The following is a 19,708-nucleotide window of genomic DNA, read 5'->3' as shown; positions in this document are numbered from 1 at the left end:
TTTAGCTCTTATTCTATTTCTTTTAGGACATTGCTCTTACATGATCTTTCCATTGTCACGGGAATATTGTAACGGAACAAAGGCCCTGACCTTACACTTATATTTTTGCTTTCTTGCATTTTTGGTGATCCAGTATTTAGGCTTGTTTTACTGTTTAACTCATTGTACTGTAAGTCGCTCTACATTGATAACTAAAACGTAAATGGGATCTGTGGTTAAATCAGCACCATGGACAATTCTGATTTTGTTACATCAGTACACATAGTGTTCAGCGTAAGTCAAATAATTAGCCATTGTCCTATGAGCAAATTTGGAAATTGAGGTTTGTGACTTGAGATTAGGCTATTGGCAATTTGTTCTCGCTGACGTATCTCCACTCCAATTTCTCTGAATGAAAAGATTCATTCACCTGCTTTTGCTCTACTCTGATAGAGAGAGAGCGAGAGAGAGAGAGAGAGCGAGAGAGAGAGAGAGAGAGAGAGAGAGAGAGAGGGAGATGCGCGACAGCTCGACTCCTGCAAGTTTGCAGCTCGCAGGGAGAATGGGGATTCATCTATTTCAGGTCGGCGGGATACATTTCACACCGAGGCAATAAAGAAGTCAGTGTTTAAAAGGCACAGAGGAACCAAGAACTGTATTTGCTCTTCCATCATCCGAGCAGGTATATGAAGAAAGATAAGAAAATGGAATTGTTTCGTGTGGGACTGCCAGGACGAAACCAGAAATTCATACTCTTCATCTTTTACCTGAATCTGTGGAATAGGCCTATGGTGAGTGTCATGTAGGCTTCTTTTACTCTTTGGTAATTTCTGATGAATTTCTCACTGTAAAGTGATAAGCAATAGTAGGCCTCCTATCTGGGCCATCTATTAGAATGTAGGTCTGTCCCATGCATAGATTTATTAAAAGCAACTGAAAGTGCGCAATCATACATTATCGAAAAGTTGGTCTCTGCTGCTGCATTTTACGTATCCAAAACATACTAATTGTGAAATAATCCACTTAAAATTAGCCTGACATTTGTATAACAAGCTATTATCATCTCTCTCTGTCTTCCCTTGTCTCTCTCTCTCTCTCTCCCTCTCTCTCTCTCTCTCTCTCTCTCTCTCACACACATACACACACACACACACACACACTTGGGTTTCTTGTGCAGAATCACAGAGTGCAAATGTCCTCATTAAGCTGCTGACACTAATTAGTGCTTATCGTAGCCCTGCGTGCCTTCACCATCCGTATGGTCGAATCAAAGAAGAAATCAATTGGGAAATAGATCGGTGAGAATTCACAAAAGGTTATGACTGGTCCAGATGTTGCTTTTTCCATTTACGACGTTTGAACATTGAATTTGCCGTAGATGTGTGCTGATAAGAATTGATTTTGATTGGAAAATTATTATTGGCACAAGACTTCAACCTCAGCCAGCTCAAAGAGGCGTAATTTTTGGCAGTTTCCAAGATGTTTTTATGACCATAAGGGAAAATGTAAATTACAGAAAGGTCTTATTTAAATACTTGTGGTGAATGACAATAAATGTTCTCTATTATCTTTAGAGTTTCCTTTTTATAAAGACTTTTTCTCGTATTTTTTTTTTTAACATCCCTGCATTTTTCATCATCACTGCACCCATTCACGCGAAACTCTTCCACACGAAGGGCTTCTGGTGCATGTGTCTGTCTGCCTTAGATAACTTGTCGCACATTTGCAGGCAGAAGCAATTCATCCAGACTGCGCCATCATCTCCCAGCACCTGAGGGCGCGGGAGATTTGCAGCCAGACGAGGAGGAGTGAGGCGCAAAACCGGACCGGCCGCTCCGGTAGGTCCAAGTTGTGGTGCTTTGTTGTGCACGATAGTTATTATTTTAAGTTCTGGTTTACGGTGTAGGTATTTACACACACACACACACACACACACACACACACACACACACACACACACACACACACACACAAACACGCGCGCACACACACATTAAAGAAAAGAGAACTGAGGAAAAAACTTGACGCAAAGGAAGAGAAAGGCGAGAGGTTTTTAATAGACAGAAATGTAGGCTAAACTAAAAACGGAAGAGGAGAAGAGTGTTGAGAAGGGCTGAGGAGTAAAACACATACACAGAGGCAAACATCAGGAGATGAAAGTTAGACAGATGATAGAAACTGAGAAAGGCTTAGAATTGAATCATTCAGAAAAAACCTTGTTTCTGCAGTTGGTAGGTGTAGTTCTGTAGGTGGTAGGATCTTATACTAGAGATTTAGCAGCCAAAACATATGTCATATTGTCCCACTAAATAATTTTATGTCGATTAGACGTCTAAATGATTATTGATGTATTGGCTAAAGGCTATAGGTTTAAAAGTGAAACTTTAGACGTCTACATCTTCTGGAGTCCGCCTATGTGACAAAAAAATAAAGCATTAACCTGTATATGGATTCTCTGGTACATATAGGCTATGTTTGATATTTACTGTTTATGTATTGTTTGAATATGTAATACTGTATTTAGCCAGTGCTTGGTCTAAAACTGGGCTATCCAAAAAGATCCTGGACTATATGAGAGCTAAAGCATTAGAATCACTTCTAGTGTGTGGTATGTGTGTGTGTGTGTGTGTGTGTGTGTGTGTGTGTGTGTGTGTGTGTGCGTGCGTGCGTGCACGCTCTTGTCATTTTGTGTGCACACTGGTAGAGAGATGGAGGCATTCTTTCAGACAAGCATTGATCATTTTCTGCTATAGAGGAGAGCAGGCAGTCCGCCTACCTATGTCATTCTGTTACTTTATTATGAGATAGGATGGCAGCCTAGTGGGAGAGACAGGGGCGGAAATGGAGAAAGATGGCACAGCACAGCATGAGGCCCGAACATCAGACTGAGCATCAGAATAAGTTTGACTAAAAGGTACCAGGTACATTTAGGAATTGGCCTGTAAATGCAACAAAGATAATAACAGACTCAATGTACATTGCAAGAGACAAGACACACAATCATATACTGTTTCTTTTATACAGTATATACTGTATATATATATATATATATATATATATATATATATATATATTTTTTTTTTTTTTTTTATTGTTTTTGAAGGCAAATATAAACATAACAACAAACACCTATATAAGAGTTGATGGTTTTTCATAAAACATTGCAGATATTCTGACACAAGTTACTGAAACAAGATCAATAGGGACATAGACACAAGACAGTGGCACAATTACATGACATTAAAGGGGAACACCGCCCAGCCTAAGAACCCCTACATACCGTTTCCACAGTCCAAAACATATTCTAAATCCCATCTCAGGCGATATCACCCCCCCTGCACCTCACCTACTTTCAGTCAAATATACAGTTTCTACTATATAGATGATTACAGTATCCACAGTTGAATTTCAACAGCTGGACAGAGACTGTGCAGGAATGTGTAGTGTTCATGGACACAGTGAATAAACGTCATCACATGTCACCTAAAACGCTGATCTCACTCACACTGACACCTGCTCTTCCTCCTGGTGCGGGTTCACCTGCTCGTCCTTCCTCTCTGACTGATTCACTCCAATGAACTTGGCCTCGCCTATAGGGCCGTGCCGCATGTCTCCCTAATGGTCTGTGTCACCGCCGCTGCTCATCCTCACTTCATCACAAACTGCCCCAGAATGAGAACAGTCTGGCAGCTCCCCTCAGTGAGACTGATGAACTTTAACATTTCCAGACTAATTTGATCTTAATTACCCTTGATGACTTCGAACGCTGAACTGGCGCAACGCTTTGGCACAAAGTTCCGATCCACCGCTCATTACGCAGATAAAGGTCTGCTGTCGCATTTCACTGTCGATGTACGTGTGTTTATACATCTATCAGTGTGACGCCGACTGTGCAGGTGACATGTAGTCATGCAGAGTTAGAGAGTCATGCAGATTTTTTTTGTAAATAATGCTTTCTAAATGAGCACACAGTCGTCAGTGCCAAACTCTCTGTGGTAGGGCCAAGAGATCTGATCTATCCTAGGGTTAAATATTTTGGGCCGATATTGGCTCCAAAATCTGGATATTGGATACTGTTGTCCACCTGTTGTTGTCCAATTGATCCTGCATGGAAAGACCTTAACCTGAATTGATTCAAATGCAAAATTTTGATTGGATTCCACACAAGTATACATTGATATGTTTTTTTTTGTTATTATCCTAGGTTTCAGTGGTTAATATGCTGTTTCAAATGCTTTCCCACCTTTCTAAGAATAAAAATTATGGGGAAAAGACTTAGTACGTTTAATATTTTGTAAAATAGTCAAATTAAAGATATTGAAAATATGCACAAATTTTCAGCTATTGGCAGCTTCAATCGAAAGTCAAAATAAAAAAAATGGTAAACTTAGACCAAGTCTTGCTGTTTTCTAGATTTTTGGAGTCCCGCTATCCAATGTTCCTCATGGCTTTCCTACTATATACCACTTATCACTTTAAATCACACTGAAAAACAACAGACTCCAAGTTTAGAATAGATGAGGGCATCATCCAAATCCTCCTCCAGCGATGCTCCGGAGGCAGTAAAAAAGTCATTGTTAATCCTAAATGAGGTGACACTCTCATGGCCGAATGTATAGCTCCCTCTAGAGCTGTCTGCTAATAAAGGTCTAAGAATAGAGCCTTGCTCAATGGGAGAGAAAAACTTTTTCGTTGATATGAAAGAAAAAAGTTTAAACTAATCATCATCCTCTTGACATGATTGTTAGTTGTGGACCATGGCAGTTAGACACACCGGGGAATGTGACATTATGGTTTATCCCAGAAGATTTCCCCCATGATTCAGCCTGAACACAAAGACGTCAGTCCTAATAAAACAGTGTAGGTATTTCCATAATTCATGGTTTTCTCTGAGAAGCTAGCACTCATTGTGCCTTTTGTTGCCTGGATGAATGAGGACAAATGTCTCTTTGAACACAGATCATATAATTGTGCCTCTTTCTATAGCTCCTCTAATCTCAAGAGCTAAAAATGAAATCTTTTCATAACATCACAGTTGTTTCATCATTCTAAGTTTTTGTATGACTCAAATCCAGGGATCTGAATTTTAGTATCTAGGAGCGGGAATTCCCATAAGGGAATATTGTACCAGCATTTGACAGACAGTGAGACTGTCATTTGCACTTCCAACAAGCAATCCGATATGTCACAGCGATCCAACAAACAGCCTAAAGAAAAAAATGTAGATGTACTCATAAGCTTCTATTGTTTGGATAAAATGCATACATTAAACCATATGATGGAAGTAGATTTAGTGAAACAGTTGGGGGTCTGGCTTACACTCACCACGTTTGTTCACTTGTTCACTTGTTCATTCGTTCACTCACTCACTCACTCACTCACTCACTCACTCACTCACTACAAAGACTCCCAATCCTCACCCCCACCAAACATATCCTCCACCATCCTCCTGGGGTGCCATAATGGGGGGAATCGGGGCAATGAATATTTGATATTTTTATTTCACACTGCTCTGGTTTTGAAGCAGGGTTTGGTTTCAATCTGCAAACCCCAAACAAATAAAACTGTCTCAGAAATGTGGTACAACAACTGTTGTGTTATCCGAGACAAACTGGAGCAAGCAGGAATCAAAGTTGGCTCGATTTTTCTTGTACAGACTAAAACAAAATTGTCCTCCCTAGACAGATTTTGAACAGGGAAATAGTTTTGAAAGTATAGTTATGACACCGATTAGTGCTGGTAAGCGTAGTGCTCAAAACCCACAATTGAATTAGTGATGTCTCCAATAATTACAGTAATCAGTAAATGAATGTGTGAAGGTGTGTTTGAGTTGTGGATACACTACCAGTCAAAGGTTTGGACACACGCATTATTCTTTATTTTTCACATTTTAGAATAATAGTAAGGACATCAAAACTATGAAATGCAGTGTTACTTCATATGCAAAAAGTGTTAGACAAATCAAAACTATCTTATATTTTAGATTCTTTAAAGTAGCCGCCCTTTGCCTTGATGGAAAGGCAAAGGCATTGGAGAGAAATTCATACATAGGCATCAACTTCACTATTTATATTTGCCTAAAAAACAAATGTCAAGGATGAGCATAAGCCTTTAGATCAAAATTGCTTTAAGATAATGAAAAACATAATATCAGGTGTGTCTAGACTTTTGACTGGTAGTGTAGACGTTTGTCATAGATGGAATAATAGTGGTGTGGGGATGAGAGGAAGGTGGAGGGGGGCCCAGAGTCACTCCCTGCGCATAGGGCCCATGATTCCTAGCTACGCCCCTGCTCGCTACCCATCTGTAGTTGAGAGGGCACACTGAGATGACGGACGCCCCAGAAGGACATATGAAAACAATCTCTCTGCCCATACCGAATCCCCAGCTTCAGTCCCCAGAGGAACCACTGAGCTAACCTGACAACAACCGAGTAGCTGTTGATTTGAATCTTCCCCCTCGACAACTCTGTTCCTCCGCTGAATAATTCCACACTCCTGCCCCACTATCGTTTCAGCGTGTTACACTGGGGGTGACGCAATTTTCTCTCGCACCACCCCAATGGACACAAGTGGCTGGTTTTAAAGGAAATAGGAAAACATAGGAGAAAGATTGGATAATGCATTAGATATGCTGGCTTTGTACAAATGGAATAGGGCGAGGAGAGAGATTGGATATTGCACTAGACAGATTGCAGCCCCTAAGTCACTGTCGCTGCCTTAAATTAATGTCAGGAACCACAGTGGATGGCTCATATGAACCATAGGGCAAATCACTGTGCACAAAATCTTTTTTATTATTTATAATTTGTTCATTTTTAAAGGACAGGTAGTGAGAAGAGGTACAATTGTAATATTAATTAACACATACATAATACATTTGACAATATATTCGAACAATAAAACAAAAAAAGCTGATAATGAAAAGAGTTGATAATGAAAATTTAATATGAAGCCAGAAAAGCCTCTCAAGATTTCAAGAAAAATTTAAATTATGCATGGTGTTTCTCAGGTGAAGGGATACTTCTGAGCTCTCACAAATCCATTATTTGCTTTTGTTCATATAACAGAAATCTAAAAAGCTCTATTGCACTTACCGTAGAACAGTGACATGTAAATAACACTGAAAAAACTTTGAGACTAAAGTTTGGTGACTGTAGGAAAACCAAAACTGAATTATATAGTGACATTACAAGTAATTTCCTGTCCACTGGCCTGTCCCTAACATATTTTGATCACACCACAGCTCCCTTTTGCCATAGGCCAAGTGAAGAAATGTTCAAAGTACGGATGGATGAATTGGAGAAAACGAATGACAGCCTCAGCCCAAAATTTGCATCACCACTCTATCTTAATTTGACATGCAGGCAAACTGTGTTTTATATTTGAGGCAGAGATCATTCTAGGCCCTCAGAAACATTTTTATGTTCCTTGAAACTTGTAATGCCTGAAGAATTTAAACTTTTCCCCTAAGAGGAGGGATTTCCAGCAGAAAATGTGTCTGAGATGTTGGTCTCACGTAAGTCTTGGGGGCAAAATAAAAACTCCTTGCATTGCTTTGTTCTTTGCACTGTTGACATTCACCAAATGTGAATAGAAATCGCTGAAGATAATTGCGGCACAACTCGCAGCTGGATGTCATCCAAGCCTTGTCCAGAGAAATCACTGTGCATTATGTTAGTTTATCATTATAATTAATATGAGTCAGAATCAAGTTGCTGTGTCCATCCATTTGTTCAGTGCTGTTAACGTCTCAACGTGTCTCCTGGACCATGCCTTGACTGACAGGTGAAAGAGTCCATTATCCAACTAATCCCAGGTTTTATCTGGTATCTGGAGGATTTAGGACATGAGATGGAAAGACCTGGCAGGTGTGCCATTAAGCAAAAGCTTTTACTCCAATCCGTGTACAGAAAAAAACAACTGTTTTTGCACCCACTTCCACACCATGTAGTTACAACATGAGTCAGTGACATAAGACTGGCAGGTAACATGAATTTGACAGGGATTAAAGTTGAAAAAGAAAAAAAAATCACAAGAAATTATCACAAGAACTTGAAATAAACAAATTGATGATAGAGTGATTAAATGATGTAAAGATTGATTGATTCAGTCTGAGTGATTGACTAAAATGCCCCCCCCCCCCTCCACTATCTGTTTTTGTAGGTTGTAAAACAGAGTGGGATGAGATCCGATGTTGGTTGAGAGCTGAAGTTGGCCAGGTGGTCAATGTATCCTGCTCCGAAGTCTTCCAGCATTTCTCCAGCAATCAAGGTTGGTTTCCATATGAGCAAACACTGATGAAAATTTACTTGATTCCCATCCATCTATGCATCAAAACATAGTCACATGTTTACATGCTTTGCTGGACTCCTGTTGCTTCATCCTTAAGAATAATTACTTGCGTAATCCTGCAGTTCAGGATAGATTCAGAGTGGTGGAGGGACATCAGTAATAACCACCGCTGTATGAATTATTCACAAATGTTTGTTGGCAACAACATATATGCTCTGGGAGATTTCCTGATTCCTGGCAGCACATACTGTTGGTAGCTCAAGCGGAATCCGTTGGCATGGGTTCGTACGTCACAAGCTAACACTCACACACTCTCTCTGATGACACCAAGTGAGAGATATTTTTAGGTTAAAAGCACACAGTCGTAGCCCCTTTAGGTGAAAGTAGCACTAGTGGAATAACTCAGAATCAGTGATAGAGGTTTCATATAATGTTTGCATTCCAAATGATCTCCCATTTTTCTGTTGTGGTATCAAGGGAGAGAATCCCCCTTTTTTGGGGAAATTTCAATTAACTTCCTGGTATTAATTTAACATCTGAGTAATGAAAAGAGCTTACATAATATCCTTTGGGAAGCAATCACTTAGAGCAAATATTTACAATTTGATATTTGTTTATTGACTCATTAATAAGTAGATTTTACTGTGTCAGATGAGTCCCATAGTAATTTTTGAATAAATTATTACGTAACCATACATATTTATAAAGGACAGCCTTTGAGAATAACCTGGTTCCGTATTGTGCTCTAAATAAGTATCACATTATTAGAGGAGGGGTCCATGGTGTGTGTGTGTGTGTGTGTGTGTGTGCTTGTGTGTTTCAATTTGTAGGGTATTGATACAGTACAGTAAATGCGTAGGAAGGGCTGAGTAGAGATTACTTTATTTCAAATGTGTTGTGGCTGTAATAATCCATAGGCCAGTTGGTGTGAGCAGGCTGTCATTACTGAAGTGTTTGATCTGACAGTGAAGCCACAGAAAAAAATATGAGAGATAAGCACAACTTATTCCTTGCACAGAACAGCTGCTTCTTCCTTATCGGCTGTTACAGCTGCTAGCCATGCCAGTCTCTGCATTTGGATGCGGATTGTGGAAGGATGTTCAATTTTTTGGATGGATCGTCGTTCTTTCATAGCTTGCTGTAACATGATATGATATAAGAATTTGTCCATCCATCCATCCATTTTCTTGCCACTTATCCCCAGGGTTGCAACTGTTGCCCTGTTGCAGGATGGTAGGACATTGCAGGACAGTGTAATTAAATAAAGTTGGATTGTTTGTGCCCAGTTGTCTGTGGTGGTTAGGATCATTAACGAATTATCTGCTTTCTTCCTAACTTTGATAGAAACTGTGGGTCATTATGAACTGAATTTCAGGTCACCCAAACAGATCAGAGTCTCTCCTTTCCACAAATACAGGAGACTGAACTCAGCTGGTTCCCGTTTGCTCAGCTCAAAGGGAGTAGAGAAAACCCACAGCCGCGTATCGCTGTGTGTCTGTGTTCAAATATCCAGCTGATGCCTGCATGCTCTATCTGTGGCATACACATTTAGATGCACGCACTTGCTCAAACTCGCATGGACAAACACACACACACACACACGCACAAACAGAGCAAAGCACAGACAGACCCGGTTGTCTCTCCTCACCTACTGTTTTCCAAATGGATGCGAACCAGGAGTAAATGTCAATACAGACTTGGACAAGCACAGACAAATATTTGGTGGCTGAAAACACAAAACACTGATGCACAGAAAAAAATGGCAGTGCATCAAGGTATTTACACATTTTTCTAGTTCTAATATTTAGGTGCACAGAAATGACAAATCTCCATAACAATGCAGCTATATAATGTAGAATATGTCAACTCATATAGTGTGTGGAAAAAAAAACCCAGATGTTCCTTGAAAACCTCATTACTCTAATTTTGATATACTAACTTTTATACTTGAAATTGTATCGAAGATCCACCACCTACAAAACAACTTGCTTAGATAGGATGCTAGATGAAAAACATTGTCATGTAGAAGAAGAAGGGAGTTTTTTGCAAGTTTCACTTATTGGCTGAGGGTTCCTTCTAATCAATTTTACCATGAAACTCTTCTACTTAAATCCTAAAAAGCATCCTTAATGGAAATATAAGGTTTTCATCCGATAGCAGCGATGGTCAAATGCCTTGACAAACGATTATGATAATACTCATAAGACACAATGGGAACAACTTTATCTGTCTGTGAATTACTTTTCTAAAACCCTGAGAGACAAAAGATTGCAGCCTCTTCCCATTTTGGACCAATTACATCTATTAATATGCCTAAAATGATTTGTACAATCTTGCAGAGCTGAAGGTTTTGGCCACAGTGTATCCAGCAGATAGAGAAACAGATGTATTCAGATAAAGTCCAAAACTTTTACATTTAAACTAATTAAGTTTTAAGAGTTTTACTGGTTGTCAGCCATGCCTTGTGCATTAAAACCCATCAACAGAGGACCCGTCTTTATGTTAATGTCACAGATCATTATAAGTGCAGAGATAAAGACATAAAAATATGTGCGCAATTAGTACAAGTGAAAAGTTGCTAAAGAAATGTACATATCTATGAAAGATAAAACATTCATTGTCATTCATTCATTCATAGATTGGGAAGGAGAGGCTTTTAAAAAACATTGTGTACATCTTCACACTGGATTGAATTAAATGAAGTTGAATTGAATTTCACCATTTGTGTCCACTCCCACACAGGATATGTTTACAGGAACTGCACAGTGGATGGCTGGACAGACATGTATCCGCCCTATGAAGAGGCCTGTGTTTTCAATGACGACAATGAGCCTGAATCTGAGGTAACAATAATAATAATAATAATAAACTTTATTTATATAGCACTTTTCTTAACAATGTTACAAAGTGCTTTAATGTGGCTGCAATGCCAATCAGTTAAGCATATTCATATGGTCTCTCTCTCTCTTTCTCTCTCTCTCTCTCTCTCTCTCTCTCTCTCTCTCACTCCCTCTCTCTCTCTCTCTCTTTTTCTCTCTTGCTTTTTCTCTCTCTCTAATGTTATAATCATATTTGGTTTCTGTTGATTCCTTTCAGTTCAGACTTATTTGTGTGTTTAGCGCAGGACAAACATTTGTGTTACTTTTATTCCTACTTTTGAAATAAACCATTTGGAAAAGGTGACACACACTTTTACAAATTGTTCGATACAACACATTATGTTAGGCACTTTTTTTTTCTCCAAAGTGGAAATATAGTATTTCCAAATGCAAATTTCAGAATACAAATCTATATGTTATTTTAATATTTACCATAACATGAAAAGTGACACAAATATGTGTTGTCCAAAACTATACACATTTGCGTACTGTATTGAGCTCTGTATCGATTTCACACTTCCAAAGTAATGTTTTTTTTCTTTTATTGATCATTCACACATTTGCACATGAAAGTGCCCATGTACCAAGAGCTGTACAGACTCCCACTCAGATCCAACAATTTAGTCTGTATGTGACATTTCCCACTGGTGCCTCTGACATTATCACAGTTTCCTCAACAGCATCTCTCACTCCCTCTCACTCTCTCCCTCCCTCTCCCTCCCTCTGTCTCCCTCTGTTCCTTCCTTCATCTCTGTCTGTCTCTCCCTCCAGACAACTTACCTCTCCACATTCAGACAGGTTTACACTGTGGGCTATGCCACCTCTCTCATCTCCCTTATAACAGCTATAGTGGTGTTCACAGCCTTCAGGTAAGACCTGGATAATGTGTGTTGCCACAGGCCTTATAGATATACACAAAGAGAGGGCGATAAAAGGGAAAAACACCAAGAAGTAGGGATGGTGAACAAAATGTGAAAAGCTATTTTGGAGACATATTTGACTGTCTCAGCTGTCAACTGAAATGCTATTAAATTACAGCATCTTTATAATGCTAACACTCATAAAGAAAGGCTTTTAGCTACACTATCTAGTTAGCTGTACCCCACATATACCATGATGGACTGTGTGTATCAATGGAGCCTCTATAAAGCCTTTGCAGCACTTATATATACAGTAGGAGGTTAATGAATAATCTTACATGCAAATTCATGTAATTGTTTATTGTCTTACAGTATCTTCCACTTCTGCCTGTTTTTTTTTAGAATACTGATTTATGAAGCATATGTGAATCTTACTATGTATTCAGGAGAATTAATAGAAATCTAAGAAATTGTTAATTGGATGCATGGTGTTAATTTGTCACTGTAAGACAAGCAAGTCAATTACGTGGTAACCTCATTACGACACTTAATTTGCAGGTGAAGTTGGATGATACTTACAGTAGGAGGCTAATTATGATGATGACGGTAGTGTGAGCATGTGTGTGTGCGTGTGTGTGTGTGTGTGTGTGTGTGTGTGTGTGTGTGTGTGTGTGTGTCTGCACATTCATCCTCCTTTCCCTCCTGTCTGCTCCTGCCAGAAAGTTCCACTGCACCAGGAACTACATCCACATCAACCTGTTCTCCTCCTTCGTCCTGAGGGCCAGCGCTGTCTTCATCAAAGACACGGTGCTGTTTGCTGATGAGACGCTGGACCACTGCTCCATGTCCACGGTGAGCACTGCTGTTAGCATTACATTTCTGCTCTGTCAATGAGTAACAGTGGAAAGAGACAGGACTGAGGAGCGAAGGAGGGGGTGACATGATCAAGGTTGTGATTTTATGCCAGCTGTCTTCCCCATAAGTAGACAAAAAGATAAATCAATGCTATTTTCAAAAGCATCATTATAACAAATTTCAAATACTGGGGAAAAAAAAGATGTGCTTGATTTGTGATTGATTAACATAAACGTAGCTGGGATGTTTCCTCTTTTGATGCTGTGCATGAAATGTCTCTGAGGTAAACTGAGCGTACTTCAGTTAGTTCAAGTGCGTGAGATGTTTGAGTTTTATCTCAGGTTGAGTTTTATCTCAGGTTGAGTTTTATCTCAGCTGGAGTTTTATCTCAGATTTTTCCCAGGCCTGACAGCCACGTAGTGACTGTTCCCAAACAATATTTCACGGTATGATGAAAACAGACCAAGTTATGTTTGCATGAAGAAAAAAAACCCTCTCTGTTGGATTATATAATCACGATCAACCGAGCAATCCCACAAGGAAATCTCTTTTAATGCAGTTTCTTGGCAGAATGGTGTGTCAGCGCATCTTTTGGGCAACAGGACATTTCATTCTAGGATTTTGCAATTTTAGGAAAAATGTAAAATAATGGGTCTAAGATTTGAAGTCTTCACTGTGCCAAGTGGAATTGTACTGTGTGTGGCAGCGTATCAGAACAACAGAAAAGATAACAAAAACACTAGAAAAGGACTAGAGCGCTTGATGGAAACACCTAAATCTAACCAACACACAGAATGTGTTTAATCCTCAACAAGAAGGGATAAGACAAAGAACAGGCTTTATCCTTTTATATAGCTGCAATGAGAAAAAAAAAAGTTTCTCTATTTTTGGCGGGTATGTTTAAGTAATGTTAAGCTATTTTAACATTATTCTATATTATACATTTTATATTATAAACCAAAATTTCCACTTTTCCCTTCACATAAAATATATATTTTTGCAACAACATGTGTGCTGCATGCTTTTGACCTGAATACAAGAGTAGTTTAAGTGTCATGATGACGCATAGATGCATAACAGAGTGAAATATGCAAGAATATGTTCAGTATATTCACCATGCCTTTGATGTGTTAGAATAGATTGAAAACTACAGTATCATCTCCCTACTTCTACCTCCACTCCCATCACACGAGACGAGTATGAAGGCTTAGCAAGTCTTCTGAGGATCTAACAGCCATTACTGCCCCCACCCAAACCGTATTAGTCTTCCAGTCCTTTTAAAATAACAACACATACAGTATTTATTACATCGTGAAGCCTCCTGGCAGTGTCTGATGTGTCGGAGCTTTGCTTTGTTGTGTCCTGTCTAGGCGGCATGTAAGGCGGCAGTAGCTTTCTTCCAGTTCAGCATCCTGGCCAATTACTTCTGGCTGCTGGTGGAGGGCATGTACCTGCAGACCCTGCTGGCCCTCACCTTTGTCTCTCAGAGGAAGTACGTCTGGTGGTACATCCTGATTGGATGGGGTGAGTTGGGTGACAGAAGGGGTAGAGTGAGGACGATGACAGATTAACCCTCAAGTGACTGACAGCGGTCGGATTAAATGTATTATTACTTTAAAGTAATTTACTGGATCTCTCCAAAACTTCTTATATATATATATTGTTTTTCTTCCCCACATATGTAATGACATTGTTCTAATTGGGGCTTCTTTTTCACTAGTAACTTCACTTCAAGTTCTTGTTTAAATGTTAAAATTTTGAACTGAACTAGAAATATGTATACTCTACATACGTTTGTGAATTGATTGAGGCAAAATGTATTGGTCGCTTCAGGGTTAAAATGTTTTGTTTGAGCATGAGATACTATAAATCGTATGAAATGACTCATGCCTTGATACAAAGGCTTATTTCATGCATATCCATCCTACACATACTACGGTCTCATGGTACAATATGTTGTTCCATTGCACTGCTGGATTCTCACCTACAGCTGCAACCCACTACAAATCCACATAGTGATATAGCACTCTTTGTGTAGAGTGATTTGTATAGTCTACTGTCTACTCTATGTCCTGCATTGTGCCTTTGTGCTAAATGTGTGGCCCTGTTGCCCCTGAACCATGTGTGACAGTATGTGCTTACGTCTAATGGGAGTTATGGATCTGTCCCAGCACCGGTGTCACCAAGAAAAACATCCTTAACATTTATTTCACTTGACAAATAAAGTGATTCTGAATGAATAATAGCTACTGCTGAATACACAGAGCATCAATAGATAACTTGCTTTTCCATTCCAGGTCTCCCGTCAACAGTTCTCATACTGTGGGTTTTGACCAGATACTTCTACGATGACAGAGGGTACGACATATGACATTATAATGACAGCCTATATTTTAGCATCAATTCACCTCTAATATGACATGTCTGCATTTTTAAACAGCAATGGTTGAGACTTTCATCCAGTGTTGGTATCTGTGACTTTAATGCCATCTAATTTTAATCTTGAATTGAATTTCATCTGTCTTTAATTGCAGTTGCTGGGATGACACAGACAATGTTGGTATTTGGTGGATTATTAAAGGACCCATAACAGCCTCGCTGCTGGTGAGTAGAACCCAGAGGGAGAGTAACTCTGCCTCGCCTAATTATCAAGCCTGTTTTATTCATAAATGCCTTGCACTTTAATACATATTAAAAAGTTTGGGTTGTTAGGGTAGGATTAGAGGGGGATTAAATGGCTTAGTTGGTATTAAAATGTTGGTCTTTTGTGTGTTTTGTGTGTGTGTGTGTGTGTGTGTGTGTGTGTGTGTGTGTGTGTGTGTGTGTGTGTGTATAATTGCATGCTTTGGTTGTTTGTGTGTGCATCTGCCCCTACCAGGTCAACATAGTTATTTTCATCAATGTGATACGGATTCTGGTGCAGAAACTCAAGTCTCCAGCCATGGGAGGGAACAATGACACCGGACACTTTATGTAAGTCATTAATTAGGAGAACAAACCGAACTGGGAATATGACCTTTGTGTTCCAAAAAGAACAAAGCGCCCATGTAAGTCAATGGGTTAAAGCCTTAAAGTCTCAGTAAGATGATTTTCAGAGACCTGAGGTTGGGTTTTGTTTTCCTTCAGTTCACTCAGAAGTCAGGAAGTGGATTATCTCTGGCATTTATTGAAAAATTAGGAGGATTGTAATTCTAATTTATTATATAATGATTGATAATGAATAATCCATCACTAGGAAATAGATTACAGTTTGCTTTTTAAGAGTTTAATACAAAACTGCTGAGTGAGAATGACTATTCTATGGCCGGACATGGATTGCAGTTTCTTAATAGTCTAATAACAATGACTTAATTGAAAGTGACTTGACCAAATCCCTACACAAATCAAAGCTCTTAACTGTAATTTAACAGAAGAAAAATGCTGCGTATGCGAATCCACATTTGGGAACACAGAAATCCTACTTTACCTGAATGAACTCTTCCTACTCTTAGCAGGGCTTGGTCGGTGTATATTCAAACTCGACTGAATTAATTTTGGAATGAGAGCACATAAAAATAGCGGCCGGGTACCAAAAATAGACGTCTCCTCCAACGTGCTGCATGACAGGATTGTTCCGCCAATTCAGCGACTATTTCACACGATCTGACGCTTCATCTCAGTCTCACAAAATGCAATCAGATTCAGACGGATCATGTGACGTTCACACAAAGGCACAACTAGTTTGAAATCCCAGGTGTGACAAAAGAGAAACACAATCCTATTATACGCCTCAAAATACGCTTACATGTTGTTGTTTTATTTTTAATCAGATCATTCAATCTTGTCGCACTTGACACTAGGATGCACGGTTATTTTGATCGATGTGTATTTCAGTTATTTTGATTATTCATATGACTAAAATCACATCCTCTGTTTCAGTGTTCACCAGCATGTGGGCGATACTAAGCGTAGATTGAGATACAAGCTTTGAATCTGATAAGCTCATCAGGGAACATGATTATGCATATTAAGTTTTCATCACAGCAGCACACAGAAGTCTCTGATGGGGTTTGATCAGCTGCTTGTTTAGTGACCCGTGATCCACCAAGGGCAACGGCCTCTGATCCCCAAAATAAACTGTTACATTATCATATTAATTTGTGCCCAGCTCGTTTTACCATCTCCACAGTTGAACTCGTGGCATGAGAGGAGGCAAGCACAATTAGACAGAAATGGTAATTAGTGGCAGCCTGCAGTGAGATAAAGTTGTGATGTAATGATTTCTGAAGGAGACCCATGCACTGATCATGTTAGATCGTGGGAGTTGTAGGTTGGAAGGACACTGTGCAGAGTTAAGAGGATATTGTTGTATTGTGTGTTACTGATAGTGTCACTTCAAAAATAGATGTTCATTTCAGTGTGACTAGAAGAGTTTGTCACTATTACTATGGATCAGGCTGTGTTTCTCCATCCGTCCGTCTGTCTGTTCATCAAACCAGATATCTCAGGTGTTATTTCAGATGTCACTGGTCTGATATTTTGGTGAAACTTAGAGGGATGATGCATCTTGACACTGTGTTCCAGTGTTTAAAAAATTAACACTGGTTGGTGAAATGGGGGTACTATAGTCAAAGGTCAACATTTGCATGATGTATCTCAGACACCACTGGTCAGATTTTAACACAATTTTTTGTACTGATGCATCTTGGCCCGGCATTCAAATTCACTGATTGGCCTGATGGAGGTGCTATAGTTAAAGGTCAAAATTTCAAACTTTAAAGGCCATAACTGCTACACCGGTCTGATTTTGATGAAACTTGGAGGGATGATGCATCTTGTTACTTACTGACCCAAGGGGTGCAGGCATCATGGGTGACGAACTGTTTGCTATCCTCTTTCTTTCATACTTTCAATCTTTTCCTCTTTCCTTCCTTCCATCCTTCCTTCCTTCCTTCCTTCATTCCTTCCTTCCTTCTCTTCTCTTCTCTTCTCTCTTCCTTCCTCTGTGTGTCTCTATAACGCCCCCCCTCTCTTGCTCTCTCCCTCTCTCCCTCAGGAGGCTGGCTAAATCCACCCTGTTCCTCATCCCTCTGTTTGGGATGCATTACACTGTGTTTGCCTTTCTGCCTGAGAACACTGGGGTAGCAGCCAGACTCTACATTGAGTTGGGACTGGGCTCCTTTCAGGTACGACACGTTAGAGAGGGATATTCTGGTCTAAAATGTGTTTGTCTAAAATGTGTGTATAAATTAATACCCTTTCACTGCACACATTTTAAGAGAAGTGGAAGGTTACCTTAAAGTTGAGAAACAATTTAAGAACAAATTTAAGAACTTTGTTTCCAAGAATCCTTAAATTTTTGCTTAGGAAGTAGAATAAGAAAGTTAAGAAAATACAAGAATGATTTTGATGAATATCAGCTTACATGAAGACTAACTAAAGTTGGGGTCAGGAGGAGTGGATACTGTCCTGATTACAAAACTGTTACAACAAAGTCTCTTATGTTGCAGGGTTTTGTGGTGGCACTGCTTTACTGTTTCATGAACGGAGAGGTAGGTGTTATGCAGCAGATGGGAGTTTTAGTCATACAAAAGTTAAACATTTCCGAGAGGCAGAGCTGCTCTGGAGGCAGAAATAATTGTATTGGTTGAGTTAAATATCAATGGATGGAGCCAAAGAGACAGTTTTTCAGAGCGCTAACTGGCAAACTTGAATGACAAAGACAGAACTCTGGTCAAAATATAAATAAAATTCATTCACGATGGCATTCATGATCTTTGAAGGTCAGCAGTCGAACTAACTGGCTTACCTAGATCGCTATAGCTTGTATGGCTAGTTTGAACTTGGAAAGTCCCCAGCAAACAAGCCCTTTTGGGGCCCATGTGGGGCCACTGTGGGCTGAAAATTGGGCCCATATATGAAATGTTGGCCACGTGTGGGCCCCAACGCTGGGGCCCTAGTGGGCAGCCCACACCAGGCCCAAAGCTGCACGGCTTGCCCAAGTGTGGGCAGCCCACAAAAAACCCATACGAGGCCCATAGGTGGGAAAAGACTGTGGGCCCCGCATGAGCAAAACCACAGGGGGCCCTTGTGGGATTAAAACCCCACAGTGGCCCTGCAGGGGCTTGTTTGCTGGGTCAGTTAGCCAACTAGCTACCCTAAATAACTTTGTAGGGCTGGATTGCATTTTCCTCCTCTTTATTCCTTCTCTCTTACCTCTTAACTTTTCCACTGGGCCTTTTTTACTTACCACCTGTCGGCAGGTCCAAACAGAGCTGCGGAGGTGGCTGTGGAGGTGTCACACCCAGAATCACCTCACCCCAGCCAAGCGAAGCATCACTGTCACTCAGATCACAGTTCTGGCCCGCGGAGCATCCCGGAGGCCTCCTTCCACCAGCAACATCTCTTCAGTTTGATTTTAGAGACCATCCATGACAGGAAGGTTGTGACAATGAGAACGTTGTGAGAATGTCAAGCAGAATTATATAAATGTCAGAGGCAGCCCTGATTGTCGCTGATATGAATCCAACACCCTCCTCTGTTCAAACATAAAACCACGAGGAACATTGGCGGGTGATTGAGGAAAAGTTGGGAAAATGTCAGGATGCAACGTATCAAAGTCAGCAGCAGCGTGGATACGACTGAGGAAGGTTTAGCACACACTTCTGATCTTAATCACAGAGGTTTCCCTGTCATATTAGAGCTGCTGCCAAAAAAAACATTGTACCAAACGTACCATTGTGAAAATACCAGACCACAGTGAGGGTGCTTTCACATGGCTGAGCTCACAGTTTGGACTGATCAATAACTGCCTGTTTGGGTTTAAAAAGGGCAAAATGTTGAGGGATAACATAGAGACAGC

The 19,708-nt window shown here is 40.0% G+C and overlaps 1 protein-coding gene across 1 annotated transcript; it reads left to right on the top strand.

Annotated features, from left to right (window-relative positions):
- Positions 1-683: 683 nt before the first annotated feature.
- ghrhra (growth hormone releasing hormone receptor a) lies at positions 684-19,262 on the top strand. The gene is made up of 13 exons (XM_071519385.1): positions 684-770; positions 1,709-1,817; positions 8,145-8,252; positions 11,016-11,116; positions 11,924-12,021; positions 12,732-12,864; positions 14,238-14,391; positions 15,165-15,225; positions 15,402-15,471; positions 15,746-15,840; positions 17,903-18,032; positions 18,357-18,398; positions 19,110-19,262. The coding sequence occupies exons 1-13, from the start codon at positions 684-686 to the stop codon at positions 19,260-19,262; spliced, it is 1,341 nt and encodes a 446-aa protein (XP_071375486.1).
- The last annotated feature ends 446 nt before the right edge of the window (positions 19,263-19,708 follow it).

The sequence above is a fragment of the Centroberyx affinis genome, unplaced genomic scaffold, assembly GCF_046629955.1.
Source record: "Centroberyx affinis isolate AG114_WGS23_722 - 3 ecotype Tasmania unplaced genomic scaffold, CSIRO-AGI_Caff_v1 ptg000693l_1, whole genome shotgun sequence".
Lineage (NCBI taxonomy): Eukaryota > Metazoa > Chordata > Actinopteri > Beryciformes > Berycidae > Centroberyx > Centroberyx affinis.
The sequence above is the reverse complement of the archived record's forward strand: the minus strand, read 5'-3'. Positions and strand labels throughout refer to the sequence as shown.